Genomic DNA, 16331 nt, shown 5'->3' with positions numbered 1-16331 from the left:
GCGATGGACTTGTTTGTACGTTCTGCTCTGGTGGCTTTGAACTATAGCTTCGACTTAACTGCCACCGCCTCCGTTTTTCGGCAAACATATAAATACATTCCCCTCCCCTGCGCCACTTCCAAGCTTCCTCTCCTCTCCGAGAGCAAACGCACGCAAATCTTAGTCTCCTGCAAAGTCTGGAAGTGACAGGAAACCCAGTGTTTGCAGCAGCTGATGTGCTGGCTGCACAAACTACATTTAAAGTACAGCCGGCTAAATACTCCCTTGCTAGCCACAGCACCGATTGTCGGGCTGGATTCTGAACATTTCCACTTCTTCCTTTCTTCTCCTCATCTTAAGCAAATGAAACAATAACTCTTAGCCCTCTGTAATATGTTTTTGGTCTGGTAGTTTCCAATGAGTCTCTAGGGGATGGGGAAACTGAGGTGTGCAGGGACTCCTACAGACAGCCTGCAGGAAACTGGGAACAAAACCCACACGAACAATTTTTCAGCAAACAACCCATCCCACCAGCACTTGGCTATAGTCATCGTCTCCTCACAGGCTCCAGTGCGCCCTGAACTCTTGGTTGGGATCCTTAAAGCCACTAGTGGACTAGCTTAGAAAACAGTCCTTTCTCCACGGCCTGCCAGGCAGGATAAAATGCCGGCTTATACTCCCCACGGCTGGCGATTCCCTGTAAGAGATCCCCCGACTGCAGGGCTCAGCGCCAGTCGTGGCTCCCCGGTCCTGCAGTCTGTGCCCAGGCACCACCACAATGGCCCACGTCCAGTTGTCCCAAGCTAACAACACCTTAAAGCTCTTCAGAGCGATGTCACCACCATCCCCAACCTGCTCAAAGCCTCCACTGGTGTCCAAAGGAACTAATCCCTGCCACAGTTCAAAGGGGGTTCGTAGACCCAGTCGTGACACCCCAGAGGTGGGAGCCCAACCCTATACGACCCTGTCTGTGCATCCAGCCCATACATCGTTCAGCATCAGGTGCCAAACCCCATCCACGGGTCCTGAGCATCTACAGCCATCAGTGCTGTACTGAGTGAGCAGCAACCTGATGGAGATGGTGTGGTTTCTTGTTGCTGCCGTTGTAAATCCCCCATATGGATGATTACACCACCAGCACCTGAGAGAATGGCCTCAATCAGGTTCAGAGTCCCATTCTGGCTCTGAACAAATACACTGCTTATGGTTACAGGTCCCAGACTGGCGAGTTGCTCCATGCAGGCACCATGCCTGGGCAGAGCCTAGTGACTCCCCTAGGTTTGCATGGGTGCAGGGACCCACATGGAGCTAACAGCAGGGGCAGAGCCTTCATCCTGTGGTCAGCTTCCCCACATCCAGCCCTGGCTGCCCAGTCATGCCCTTCCTCTCACAGCTTGCTGCTAGCTCCTGCAAGGGTTTTCTACAAGGACAGTAGGACAAGACAGTGAAAGAAAGGAAATGAGGACTTCAGCATGCCAGTACTCCATGGACAAGTGACTGCTCATTAACACCGGGGATTACAACCGAACGGAGACAGGCTGCCCATTAAGAGAGAAGGCAGGGGTCGGACTTGATGATCTGTTGAGGTCCCTTCCGACCCGAACATCTATGAATCTACCATCTATGAAAAACCACCAAGGCACATGGTGGGGCGACCAGGAAGGTCTCTCCCATATAGCCAAGCCAGACTTGGAGTCATCCCAGCTTTAATAATGCAGTTTCCCCCTTTTCTCCCTTCCTTCTCCCCTGCGGCTGACAAGGCCATCTTTGCCCAAGCCAAGCAGGGTGGGCTCAAGATGGTAGCCTGGGAGCCTGGCATGAAGAGGATTGGCAGGGCAGGCCGGGGACAGGCTGTGGAGCCGAGAGGAATTTAGGCTACGCCCGTCTCACAAGGGGCTGGGGATCACCTGGCAGGGTTGCACGGGAGGCTCAGATACAGGTCTGGTGCTGTTCCTCGCTATCTCCACATACGCTGGGCAGAGGGGCTTGGCTGCGAGCTCTCTGGGGCTGGGCTCGTGTCATGTTCTGTGATGCTCTGAGGAGCATTCACAGCGGCTATATAAATGATTGATCATTAAACCAACTGCCTTTAGATGCAAGGCAGCATGAAAGGGCCTCACTAGATTTCCAACATCCCACTTCACCCATCAACAGAGTCCACTGTTACCACTTACAAAGCATAACAGCCTATTACCATAATCAGATCAGACGCAATTCACTATAATTAGAATCTCTTCCGCGATCCCCCAGCCCTCATTAATAAAACTTGCCTTTCGGTCTTCTTTGTTTGCTTCCCACCTAGCCGAGCCTGGACTCTGCGACTTGCAAGCATGCGCGTGGCAGCATCAGTTCTCATCGCGGTTACTGTCGCCAGGCCATTCACTCTTGCTTTTCTAGACCGGGAGGTAGCATCAGCATTAATACATGCTACTCCAGAGGGGGCTGCATTTCAGACCCGGGCACAGGGGGTTTCTTGCACACGAAGAGGTCACTCCCTAAAATATGCAACTGGCTTCCATTCAAATCAGTGAGGGGTGCAAGAGCCTCGGGACACTGCAGGACCTATAAACACAGATCCTGCCTCAGCAACACGCCTCAGTGTGAGCTTGCACCCCGGCACATTTAAGCAAACACTTAAGAGCTCTGCTGAACACGGGCCACAACTGCATTTTATTTCTTTGGGGACTGTCACAGTCTCCTCCTCCGAGTAGGGAGCACAATGCCACCGTCCTCCCTCTTGGCAGCCCCCTGGCAGAGCCCAGGCACCAGGACCCCTTCAGCTGCTCTGGGGCTAGCTTGGAAGACTATTGGAGGGGCCCCTGCAGCAGCCGTCACTGCCGAGAGGGGCAGGCCGCTTCCACGAAGCCCCGCTGCTGGAGGGGCCTCCCCCACTTTGGGGCCTGGAGCTGCTGACCCTAAAGACTTTGCAAGGTGCAAGCACTGGTCTTGATCAGCCCTTCCAGCTTCCTCCTACACGGTTGCTCACATCTTTTACCCTCCACATCCCAGCCTCCTTCCCCACATCACAGCCCCCATTCTCCCTTTACCTCTACCATGCCTATTGCACCCCCTTCCCAGCCCTGCCCCATCCTCCGACTGTTTTGCTTGTGGGCTGTTCCCTCTCCACCCCCAACTCTTTGGTTAGGTTGCAAATCCTTCAGGCTGGGGACAGTCTTTCCTATGCTTGTACAGCACCAAGCACAGCAGGGTCCCAATGCTCCAGGTTGGATGGCATGTAAACAAGCTCTTGGGAAACCAGCTGGTGCTTGGAGCAGAGATGCCTTCAAGCACCCTTTTCTCCAATTTCTCTTCCTGTTGCCAATGTGGGACAGGGAATTCGGGTCCCACATAAAGACAGCCCTCCTGTGCCCACCCTAACCAATGTCTGCTTTATCCGAGGACTGGGGTTGTTAAAAAGGAGGATTTTAGAGGCATTTCCTTTCAATCTTAGAGACAAACACAACAGCGAAGGAAAAACCTTGGGTTAAGACCTTGAGGGAATCGAAGGGCAAAATCCTACATGTTTTTATGAGAGATTAGGGCAAACTTAGTTTTGTCTTAAGCCACTAAAGGCTTATAGAAGCCCCAAAGAATAGACTTTACGCCTTGGAAAAGCCTCCCAGGGCTTAGAAAAGAAAAGTCAATTTAAAGTTAGAGTGCAGGCTGCTTAGTTAAAGAGTCAGGGTCTGAGAAAGTAAGCAAAGCCAACCCAGCACGCACAGAGTTGGGAGACTTAACTCACTTCGCCAGAGCAAAACAGCAAACAGAGCAGTGCTCCTCTGGACAGGCCAGCATTAAGATATGATGAGGCTTTTATACTACTGAATGTTTCAGTCTGCACTGGGATGTTTCCTTTGACCCATACAATAATTATACCAACTCAATGCCTAGGCCGGGCAGCTATAGAAAGGTGCCTTATATCAGAATCATTTAGTCCCTTCCATACGAGGATAGCCATACAAATATAAAAAGCACGTTATACCGCTATAACTGTCCCCACAATAAATTGGGGACAACCACTTTACTTCTTCATTTCTAATGTAGATGAACCCTTTCATGAGGGGTGGGAGGGGAAATCTAGGACTGTCCTCATATGGTCAAAAGCAAGGTGCGTTGCGTGCATTGGATAGGCAGCACCAAGCACATTTTGGTGATGATCACTGCCGATATCACATTTATCTGGAGACTCTGGCAACGTATAGTCCCAGATCCACAGGGGACTATGTCAGGAGTCATTCCACTGCAACCCAGGGGTGACTCTCATGCCTAAAGGCAAACTACTGCCACAGTCTCCACAGTTTAGGCTTGAAACCCAGACCCAAATCCTCTCTAGAACAGAGATCCAGGGGCTGATAATGAGTTAGACTAGTACCGTATGATGCAGAACCAGGCCGCTGGTCCACTCGGACTGGAAACAGCCATTGCAGCTGGTTGCTGCATCCTGAACTGTTCCAAGGCCCCAAATCAACATTAGAAGGATAAGCTGGATGGAGGTTATATATGTTCCTATTACCCATTCAGTAAGCCACAGGGACTCAAATCAAGATTTATTCCAAATTCCCCCACCCTTTCCCAGCCCACTTCTCTGTGCCCTTTCATGAAACTTCATAAAAATGACTCTTCAGGGTTCTCTACTTATTGTCTCAGCTGCCAGAGCAATAACAATAAATCTTGCTGGAGCCCGTAAAAGAGAAAGCTTTCTAACTATCTGTGCAACTCTGCCTCATGTGCAAAAGGCAAGCTGCGTTCTTTCTTGGTCTCTCTCGCACACGCACGTGCCAGACCACAACCCGGCTTGCCTTACTGAAGCTCTGTGGCCAGGAAAGGACCCAGCAAGTATAACTTCTTGATCCAGGACTCCAGTGGCCTTGGTTCGATTCCCGTTTCCTTTGGGATTTGGGGCAAGCCACTTGACTCTGTGCTTCAATTCCTCACCTATAAAATGGGGGTAAGAGTAATTCCCTGTCCTCAGCCTGGCCTAACTGGCTCGCAAGCCATTTGAGCCAGAGGCTTCCCATTGTCACATTTGAACAGTGGCTGTGTCAAAGGGCCCTGCTCTTGGCTTTAGAACTAGGTGCTCCCATAATATTAGTAACATTTCAGTTGGGAAAGTATTTCATCACTTGGAAACTCATTTACTAATTTACCTTAAGCTGCAAATGACTCACATGAAGGTAGATCAAAGTCATGAGGAAGGAGGCGCCACATTTGGACTGAACAGTCCCTCATCATCACCACACACATGGGTGTTGAAAGGCAGCCTCCCTCTTCCACCACTAAATCAAAACTGGAAGCAACCTCAAGACTCTCAGAGAGGATGACATGTAATTTTCCGGCTGGAAGTGATGATGCTCTTCAAGGCAGTGATGCTCAAGCATTACAACTGGATTTTAATCCCACAGTAGGTAGGAAAGTTAACGGGAGCGAGTCACAGAAACTGTAAACTGGTCACCGAACCAGCTAAGTGGCAATGCTCCCCTCCTACTTGTCTTCTCAGGTTGGGGTGGGAAGGAAATTACTGGGGCTCCCAGGAAATTTAAAAGCATGTCCTGTCTCACTCTGCTCCGGCTTGTTTCCCTTTGGCTCTTCCCTCTCCCACTTGCCTCCGGAAGAGGGTACAGTCCTGCAGCTAGGAAGGATTAGGACTCAAGAGATCAATGTTCCAGCTTCACCTCTGCCACTGACTCATTATACAGCCTCGGGCAAGTCAACTCACCCCTGTAGACCTCAGTGCCTGCTCTGTAAAATGGGTTAATAATCCTCACTGTAAACTCAGGGGCATCGGGCTGTCTCTCAGCTGGTGTTTGTGCCTGGCACAATGGGACCCAGGCCCCCAGATAAGATGGTAAAACAAATGACTATGCTTATGCTAGGCTGCCCTAACACAGAAGCTGTCCCCTCTACCGAGGCACATATTTATCAGAGACAAGCAGACTTACCTAGCCTCTCCTTACAACATCTGCTCTCCCCGGCACTGCACAGCACAGCACAGCAGCCAGCTCCTTTTCTTCCCATTTATCCCAACTGGGGGAAGCAAATCTGAATGTAAGGACCCAGAAGTCATTCCCTGCTCTCCACGGCTGCAGCCCCAGCACCAGGCCGGTTGGGAACTCTGATGCAGCCAGCTCCTGGCTCGGTGGAGCACACCGAGCATCCCTGCCAGCCCAGCTGGGGCTAATTTAAAGACTGTTAGGTGTGACAATCAGCAGCAGCAGGAGCAGCTGTGTAAAATGACCTGCAACAAGCTCCTCAGGCCTTGCTGAGTTGAAGCTGGAGAGTTCCCAGCGGCTGTGGCTGGGAACTGGGCTTCCAACATGTGAAAGGGGGAACACTTCGGCTTTATCCAAGCGTCCTTCATATGTACCCACTCACTCCTTACCTTCGACTGCAAGACTACTGGGAGGTGCTAGGCATCCAGTAGGCAGAGCACTGGACTGGAAACTGGGAGCACTGGGTTCTACTATAGGCTCCAACATTTAACTTAGCACATGACCATGGGGGGCGTTGAGTCACTTGTCTCTGCTAGGGCTGGTGATACTGTCCCTTCACAGAGCAGTACCCTGCACAGTTGCCCCTCTCCACAGCCTCCAGCCTTAGCGACTGGTCCTGAGCTGGAGACGACAGGGGGCTCTGCCTCCTGCCTGGAGAAGTGGACTATTTTAAGACCCGCGTCCATTTTCCTGCTGTGAAGTGACACTTGTCCTTGAGGAACCATCAGCCTCTAATTAAAGCACCTTCTGTTGATTAGGTTGGAGAGAGAGTCTTTCACCTCCGGGAAGTTGATTTAGATGAGTCACTCATCCCACTCGAGGGGCTTGCCTTCACTTTGCTGCGAAAGGAGCACAGTGCTTATGATTGAACTCAACCTGGGTGCCTGGACCAGTGCTGGGTGCTGCCAGCCCCCTGCCCAGCTACCCAGCAGACGGGCACGATGAAACCCAACCTCAAAGTCTCCAAACCCTCCTCCCACCGTGGAAATGTCCTACCCTGGTCCCAGCTGGCAGGGAAGGCAGCAGCAGGAGAGCTCTGGGTTAAGACCAAGACCACCACAAGCGAGGAATGATTTTCAGCGACCACCTTGAGACATCTTAAAGGAGCCAAGATTTGGAGGGGCAAGTGGAGGGTGCACACAGGCAGTGGGTGAAGAGAAGACCTCTTTAAGAGCCCTCCGGGAACGCTTCCCCCCAAAACCAAGGCATCCAGAATCATAAGTCTCTGTTGCAAATAGCGGTGCAGACTCCTGCGGACCTAGAATAACAGACAGAGCTTGAAAGAACGGGACAGGAAACCAGAGCAGACAAAACCCAGAGCCCACAGAAGCCCATAGGGGCAGCAGCAGAAACAAGACACGTCTCCCTCGTAAAAAAGGACGCCAGACACTTCCCCCAACATGCAGGGATGGTTTTTAATCTTCAAAATTGGCAAAAGATGCGAGATACAGAGAGAACAATCATTAGCTCCCGTCATGCCTGAAGGAGCCGACAAACTTTGCATAAACAATTTTCCTTCCCTTTGACGTGGAAAGGTTCCCGACCATTGGTCAGAGGCACCCCTGACATCCACCGCCAGCTCTCCCCAGCCCCCTGGTTTGTTGGGGGTGCTTCATAGTCCTACAGGACGTCCCACACTGTGATCTCCCTGAGCAATGCTCCTCTCGCTGCTGGTGAAAGGGGTGCCTGCCATTCAGGCCATCCTGATGAAGGCAGCTGCCAGGCCCAGAGCTTAAAAGCATCTGATGCTGCAGGCTCAACCCACAGAAACCAGGCCCTGATTCAGGCAAGCAGACAGCTTGCTAGAGTCTGATTTCAGGATCAGGACCCATGAGTCCATGCAAGGTCCCCCGGCAAGTGACCCAGCCATCCTAACTTTGAGAGCCCTGCTCCAACTACAAATATGGGGCTAGACCCCAGGAGCCTTGACACGTTTACACCCACCTTCAGGTCACTAGACGCATTGCCAAGGTCCAAAAACAGACCCAGGTCCAAAAACAGAATCTCAGGCCAGAGTCAGTCAACTACCAAAAATGCAAACAATTTGTTTGATACCAGATATTTTATTAACCAAAGAGCAACGTCAACTGAATACTTGATCTGAAGACCATTTAACCATCTGTTACACAAGACCCCTGGCTCCTGATCTGGTGGTTTAAGCACTAGACACTCGAGCGTCCCAAGCCAGGACCAGAACCCAGACATCCCGATTCAAATCCTTCATGTCTAATCATTACATAACACACTTGAACCCGAGTATTCTGACTCCCAAAGATGGGCACAGTATGTCCTTGTCTGGTCCTGGGTTGCGCCCTGTTCCTACATAAAGAGGTTCACTGTATAAATCAGCTCCCTGCTATTCAAGCAAACACTTGTGATATGAGAGCTCTCCCTGGACTTTTTCACCAGGAGACGAATACAGGACCATGATGGAATATTAATATCAAGGAGGGAGCGGTCTGCATTGGCCAGGCACTAGCTTCAGCACAGGAGAGAGATACCAGGAGCTCAATTTGTGTTTGCTTGAGCCAAGGGGAAAATCTAATTAAACATGGCGACTGGGCTTGGGGGAGCTGGGGATGGGGCTGGAATATAAAGAGCAGCTGCTACCCACAGATCAGAGGGCAATATTAATAAACCCATGCAGGGGGACTGGAGGATGAGCCAGTCATATTGATAAAATGCAAAGCAAAGACAAAGCGGCCAGGGAATATTGGATGGTAATGCTGATAAAAACGCAAGGAGGACTGTATCGACAGTGGCTGGTGTGAGCATGCAGAGGGCATCGGTGTCCCGCTGGCCCTGCCCCAGGCCGTCAGCTGCCACTCCACCAGGCCTGTGCCACAAACACCTGCATGAGAGAGCTCCTGCTCCCTTTCTGAAGGGGCAGCAGCTACACACATCTCCAGGCCCTTATCAACATTATTAAATGGCCCAGAAGTCCCCCAGGGCAGCAAAACCACAGCTGGGCACAGTTCAGATGAGCCTGTCTCAGACCCCAGCTATCCTGAAAGGGACTCCGGTGCTGTCACCATGCTCGTTCCTGCACCCGTGGCCTCTGCATGATACCTGTCAGTGCCCCTCAGCCCTGACCTGGGCCCACGGTACCACACCGCACTGCCACACAGCACCTGACAGATGCACGCAGCTCCACAGTGAGCAATGGATGCACGCTCCATTCAGGCAACTGGGCCAGAACCACAAAACTCATCACTCAGATTTGCAGCCCTCTCCAAGCATAACAATAACCTCTGAGCTGCGCAGGCGGCCAGAGAGGGCTGGCACTTCAGCACTCAAAGGGCACTGAGCTCTCCAGCTGAGGATGCTGCAGGCGGGGCGCTCCCAGTCAGCGCCTTTGTCAGGTGTTTGGTTTGCCGGCATTGACTCCCAGTCACAGAAAAGGGAGGTCAAGGGAGATCCTGCCCTGCTCTGGGTTACAGTTTTGACAACAGGATTTGTCAAGAAGATACAGCACAGGAGGGGGAAAGAGGCTGGAACGGGGGAGCTGCTAAGAGCCGCTTTGTGTTTGCCTGGCCCTTCCCTGAAAAGGACTTTTGTTGCTGGATAATAAGTATAAACAGCACGCCTGGAAGAGTGACCCCAGAGCTGGTAATTACTGAAGAAAAAAAGAGAGGGTGCCAATCCACCCAGCCCGAGGGCCACCTGCGCTTGCTCCGGGAGATAGGCAGTGAGCTCTGTCCCAGGGTGTGGGGTTGAATGGAGGGGAGATGTAGGGACAGGGCCAAATGGGATGAAGGTGGGGTCAGGGGTGAAGGGGAAACAGGGCAGGTATCTAACACAAGGCTAAGGTAAGCACTGGACACGGAGCAGAGAGGAGTGAGCGTCAGAGGCAGAGGGGATGTGTCAGCCACAGGGTTGGCAAGGGGCTTGTATGACATGGGGTCATGGACAGATGGGAGTGTCTGGCTGAGAGGTCATGGGTAAAGGGAAGGCAGGGTCACGCACTGGCAGGGGGTCCACGTATGGAGGGGAGGCACTGGCAGGTGTTCCCAGCCAGGCTGGGCATGGCACAGGCAGCAAGGCCACACTAGGGGCAGAGTTGAGCACCTGCGTGGCCATGGCAAGGCACAGGCCTCTGGAGGGCAGTGGGGCTGGAGTGAACAGGGGTCAGTGTGATGAGTGATACGAGGACGCCTGCCTCTGCAGCCCCTGCTCCACCAGATTAGCGCATTTGCCTTTCCCGATTGCCTTTAATCTTGCATCTGATCTTAAGCATGAAAGACGAAAGTTTATTTTCTCCCTCTCTCCACGGAGGCCGAGCGCGATTCCTCTGACAGGCAGCTCCCCCGGGCTGTGCGCAGTGCAGCAGGAGATGCCACCCAGCTCCAGTGTCGTGGCTGGGAGGGCGGGGAGAGGGGGCACTGCTTGCCATGGCAGGGATTATAATTACACTTGACATCTCCCATGATCTTTGTTTCTGTCAGAGGAGCAAGTGGGGAAAGATCCCTCCGTGCTAGCAGAGAAGGAACAAGACACGGGCAGCTCCACATTCAAGGGGAGAAGACAGGATGGGGCCTGGCTGCAAGGAGGGGGAGTGGGCAGATGAAGCCCACTGCTCTGTGCCCCTGGGCCATGAATGATGCAAGCTTGGCACAACACCCCCTCTTCCCCTGTGTTACAGCAAAGCAAGGTGCAGAGGAAAAGAGATCCCAGGAGCAGGGCTGGAGATGGAGCTCATGTCCTGGCCCCAATCTGTTAAGCAAAATACTGCCCCCAACAAGGACCCTTTCTGCCCAGGACTCTCCCCTCTTGGCTGGGGCAGCCCCCATTACACAGAGCGGGCACATTAGTAAGGAGCTACAGGGCAGGTGGGTCTACCCCTGCCTCCTGTTGCCCCAGTTCCTGGATACCAAACACTTGAAGCTCCCTTGTTTCCCTCATGCTCGAGGACCAGCTTGCAGCAGCTCCTCCAGATGCTGAGGAGGTCCAGTCTGCTGGAGTGCATGAGGCCAGTCTCTTCAGGGCCCCAGCACTCAGTCCTGCCCTCCCAAACCCTTCCCCTGCATGCAGGGGGCTGACAGCTCATGCAGGGTCCCAGAGAGCTGTTCCAGGGCTGCAGGCTGGCAGGGTCTCCAAGCCAGGTTCCTGTAGGTTAGCAGTGTCTGTGCAGGGAGAAAAGCCTGAGGCATCAGGCCGAGGGCTTGGGATGGGAGCTGCGAGTGGAAAGGCCAGGGATGCAGAAGCCTCTCGGAGCTGGGCCAGCAGCGCCATCTGGCAGCCAAAGGGACACCAAAGGAGGAGCAGGTCTCCAAACCTCGCACAGGTCTCAGCAACATAGGCTGCAGAGGCAGGTCACACTGCCCTGCTCCCCACGCTGGCCTCCAGAGGTCAAAGGCTCTGCAGGATCTCCAAGGCTGCAGGGAGGATCCAAGAGGGCTGATAGCTCAGGAATATCTATTGCAGCCAGCAGCTCTGCTTCTCAGGCCCGGCAAAGCTGTTCAGCTTGGGGGCCAAGAGCCTCTGGGAAGGAGATGATGGAGCACCAGGAGCTGGTGCCATACCATGGAGCAGACACCGCCAAGATCCAGGGCCCCTCACAAACCTTGCCAATTTTGCTCCAGGTGCCAGGACCACTTCCTCAGCCTCAACCTAAGCACAAAGCAGCATGGACAGACTGAAAAGCAAAATATCCCCTTGCAAAAACACCCCGCTGCCCAGGCACCACCCCCATGGGACAAGAGAATGGAACTGAGAATAATTACAGTGCGCCTCACAGCTGCGGGAGGTGCCAAGATATGAAGGGGTGGAGGGTGCAGGGTGGCGTCAGAATTGATACCGCGCAGGGTGGAATCGCTTCCCTGGCTGGGTTGCATTGTACAACTAGGGAAACTGAGGCAGAGTGAGAAAGCACCAAGCTCACACAGTAAGTCTGTGGCAGAGCTGGGAATATAACTGAAATGGTCCTGTTCATATTGCAGTACAGTTCTCTGCTAAACAGCCCAGCCAGCAGCCAGGAAACAGTACACTAGTAACTATTTTCCTAGGTATGAAACTAGTTTGCTGGGTCTCAGCACACCTTGCAAGTGTCCCCACAATCAGAGCTCATAGTAAGCGGGTTGGTGGGAGACTGGAGGGCTCCGTGCCTTAGACACGAAATGCTGAACCTTTCAGACTGAGCTGACGTTTCGGTCCTGGTCAGGGCTGCAGTAAAGATGCACATGTGTATGCTGCACACTGCTATCCACACCCAGCTCCAACTGCACTCACCTGTTGGCCATGAGATTTGTTTCTCCCCAGCAAAATCTCTGCCCTGTTATTATGTTCATGTCAAACCCACTGCCCTACCTGCTGCAAGGTGGGCAAGCCCCAAGTCGTGTACTGCAAGCCCTCTCCAGCCACCTGGCCCAGGCCTGAGACCCTCATCCACACAGCTCCAGAATCATCATCTCTGCTCTCCACCTGCCCCCCAGCACCGCCACAGGGAACGAACAGAGGGATGGGACCAGGAAGAGCCGCTGAGCATGCATTCAATAAAAGATCGCGTGTTTCCAAGCCACCGGAGTGATGATTTAAACATGAAGTCCAAGCTGGTAATGGTGTTGTCAGAACCATAGCGTTAACTCCGATCAATAATTCACTGTACTGCAACTGTACCTCTGGCCACGGTGTCTGCCTGTGGCAGCCACTGGGGCTTCTCTTAGAAACATTCCCACCTGGCCTTAGGTCCAGGCAATGAGCTGCAGGCCATGGGCTGGGCTACCTGCCACAGCTTCTCATTTCCCTGCCAGCTGTGCCTGGGAAGAAGCGACAGAGCTACTGACAGCCTTCCCACAGGCCTCTGGCACTCAGCAATTGGGCCCTGGGGCTGTTCAGTCACTGCAAGGACTGGGGCCTGTTCTGGTTCCTCTGCAGCACTTGGCAGATCCGGCTCATAGACCCATTGGCAGCTTGGCATGATGGGCTGAGACTGGTGAAGCCCAGCAGACCCCGCTCTGGCAGTATGCAACACATCTGAGTCCCAGGAGTGGCTGAGATGCCCTTGGTGGCTCCGCAACTGTGCCCTGTTCCACCCCAGGGCGCCTTCCTGTCTCACCTGCCATGCCTCAGTGTCATTTATCATATATAGGGAGGCTGCGCACAGGCCTTCGCTAGGCCTCAGTCCCAGTGGACCCCACTGGTCTGTGCCTGCACCCAGGCCCCTTGCTGAGCTTCACGGGTGCCCAAATAACATCATGGTGCCCTGACCACCCCAGGCCTGAGGGTTTGCCCCTGCACAGCACGCAGATGAGGCTGCCCATGGGCCCTTCAGCATCCCCCTGCTCCCGGCCACACAGGCCTGTGCCCCTGCGAAATCCATGATCCCAAACACCTTGATTAGCTCTTTCAGCCCCATTTAGCTACACAAATGCCTTGGTCATGGCTGAACGACCTCAAATTTGCCACTCATTTCGCTTTAATTCAGCGTGAATAGGTGCCCCCTGTACTACAGGTGCAGCTGGCGGATTGCTTCCAAGCCCCCCTCCCCTTCCAAGTGGCTTAATCATGCATGGAACAAAGCTCCATTCGAGCCATTTAATGACTTTGTTTCTGCCAATGTCTTGGAGACGCTGAGCCTGTAATAACAATGGTAATGGCTTTGCCCTCTTCTTCTCCTTTGCTCTGTGTTTACCGTTGTTGCTTAACAAGCAACAGGAGCATGGGATCAGGGCTGGCCCTTTCCATAACAAGACCTTTCTGTGTTTCTTCCAGTGCCGCTCTCACAACAGGGCCTGATGGCCAGGACAGCCAGGAACCACATGATATAGGTGTAGGGGTAAGAGCGCCCTCCTCCGTGCCCACTTTGGACTTGACACTCATCTCTCAATCCAGTGATTCTCTTCTCACTCCCGTTTCTTCCCTGAAGACTCCCAGAGCCCCTTTTCCCAGCATTCAGAATACAAGCAACCTTGTGAAGGAAAATACTGGTATATAGATGCACGGCTAACTTGCCGCGGGCCAGCAGCAGCCTGAGCCCTCAGCTCCAGCTTGCTCTTTGAGGTGGACAACTCTTCAGGGCTGGGCCTGTGTCTTCCCACGGTCCTGCACGGCCCAAGGCACAGCAAAGCCCTGCTCCTGGAATAAGGAAGGCCTCTGGCCATTGCCACAACACAAACAACAAATGCACAGAGGAATATGAAGGCAAAATCTCTGGAGAGAAACTTGCACGTGCATTACAGGCTATACTGGATCTATGAGATTCACCGGATCTATGATTCTATGAGATGGGAAATGCAGTCTCACAAGGGCGGTCTCAAAACCACAGCAATGAATGACCTCTGTGAAGGAGAGGGCAGGTAGGGGATTGTTGCTATCCATAATCCCCTCAGCAAATCTGCAAGTCTCCACCAACTCTCTCTATGCCTGAAGGTGTTTGTGCACAAAAGCTTGCAAAGAACAATTTTTCCAACTATTGAGTTGGTCTAATACAAAATATCACATCTACCCAAAGAACCTCGTCTGCCAGTGCTGCCCCCCAACCTTCAAGGCATGGACAGGACTTGGATCAAGAATCGCTCAAACTTTGCCCACGGTAAAACAGCCAGCACTGGGGCAGGGAGCATCCATCCCTTCTGGAAAGGCTGGGAAGCATCTCAGGTGCCAGGATAAAAACCAGCAGGTTAAGTAGAGACTGAGGGACAGCTGGTGCTGGGCAGGGTAAGTCCCCTGGCAGGCAGGCATGTTCTCTTATTCTTCCAGCTTCCCACAGTTTCTCACGCCACCTTCATTCCTCTCCTCCCTCTCTGCACACTGCCATCCTGCAAGCAAACACTCCCATCTGCTGGAAAGGCCTTGCCAAGCAGCTCAGACAGCTGCACGGACACGGGGCCGAGCCTGCTTGAGAAGCAGCAGGGCTCTAGGACGTCTTAAACAACTGTCTTTATTTATTTATCAGGTTTGGGAATCAGAAGATAACTATCACCCCAGCCGTGCTTCCAGCCGATCTGCTCTGAATTGGCCGGAGGAACCTTTGCTACAGGACAAGAGGAGCGTTAGTTCAGCGCTGAGCCATGGCAGGACCCTGAGCAGCAAGGACATAGGAGTATCTTTCCTCAGTGCACTCAGTGGAAAACTCCTGCTTACCCAGAAATGATGTTAGACAAGTGGGGATTTGGGCAAAGGGCCCTCTCCCCCTCCCATCCGCTCATTGGGTGACTTGGGGTAATTCAGCCTCGTGGAGCCCAGAATTGGCCTCTGGTTTCTCCCCCTAAAACTGGCTTGGATGTTGATACCTTCTTGGAGCTGAAAGTCTCACACCAAATATTGCCCCCTCATACTGGGCCCAGGCATATCCCCAGCTCAGGACCAGGAGTGGGGGAGCCCACTGGGACGAACTGGAGGGGCCCAGGTGGAAGCAGTGATGGAGAGAAAACCCAGGGCTGCATAAAAATGCAGAACGAGGTCTTCTGCAAGCCCTAGTAGAGCCAGAGCTCCTGCTGCTGGGCTGCCGGACAGGCCAGGCTTGCCAAGGGGCATGGCGGGCTTGGAGAAGCCAGAACGACCTGCCTTTCTAGGAAGGAGCTGGACTCCTTGTCTCAACCGTTTTACCTGGCCCGCTGCCTCACCTGCTGTCTTCAGCTTGAAAGAGTGGCCCGGATGTCAGTGTTTGACAAGTTGTCATGCATAGCTTGGATCATGAGCTGGGATACACTGGAGGAACAAGGAGTTATGGAGGGGATCTGCTTAGTACTGCACTGGGGAAAACAGCTACCTGGGTCCACCACTGCACTGGGGAAATCACAGGGCTTGGCCCACCACTGCAGAGTGAGAACGCTGCCAAGAGCTGTGGGCACACTGCTGCTTCACTGCAGCATCCAGGCAGTGGCCTGGCATCGTGACATAATTGTCCTGTAGTGGAGATTACTTAGGGGAATCTGTGGTTCAACCCCTAATGGGTAAAGCACCAAGAAAACTGATGCTGAAAGTGAATCAATGGATGATGAAGTGATGACAACGGATGTGAGCTGGTTCCCAACTTTTTTGGTACCAGGACCCATTTGCAAACCTGTCCTGACCCAGTGACCCTCACTCTGAACCTGCTGCCCCCAGGCCCTAGTGTGTGGGGCATGTGGGGCCCCAAGTAACCCCTGGCAGGCTGGACCCCTCACAGTCTACAAGGGAAAAGCAACATTTTTTCTTCTTTAAAGGAGAATACGTTTTTAAAGTTTGATCTGTTTTTTAAATTTGTTCGTAGCCCTTTCGTATATTCTTGCAACCCACTTTTGGGTCACAGCCCACGGGTTGAGAACCACTGGACTCTAACAAGGCATGCGGAGGAATCTGGAAATGGACACAGCGGATGCGACCCCAGGTCCACCCGGCCCACTTGTCTGTCTGACAGCCGCCAACTCCAGGTGCTTCAGA

The 16331-nt window shown here is 53.0% G+C and overlaps 1 protein-coding gene across 1 annotated transcript in view; it reads right to left on the bottom strand.

Annotated features, from left to right (window-relative positions):
* Window positions 1-15541: 15541 nt before the first annotated feature.
* SPATA19 (spermatogenesis associated 19) overlaps window positions 15542-16331 on the bottom strand; it is a 4701-nt gene continuing 3911 nt past the window's right edge. Inside the window, exon 6 of the mRNA XM_006020426.2 lies at window positions 15542-15617. Within this exon, the coding sequence (XP_006020488.2) occupies window positions 15542-15617 (76 nt within the window). The remainder of the gene's footprint in view (window positions 15618-16331) is intronic.

This window comes from Alligator sinensis, unplaced genomic scaffold, assembly GCF_000455745.1.
Source record: "Alligator sinensis unplaced genomic scaffold, ASM45574v1 scaffold278_1, whole genome shotgun sequence".
Lineage (NCBI taxonomy): Eukaryota > Metazoa > Chordata > Crocodylia > Alligatoridae > Alligator > Alligator sinensis.
This window is presented reverse-complemented; position numbering and strand designations above follow the sequence as displayed.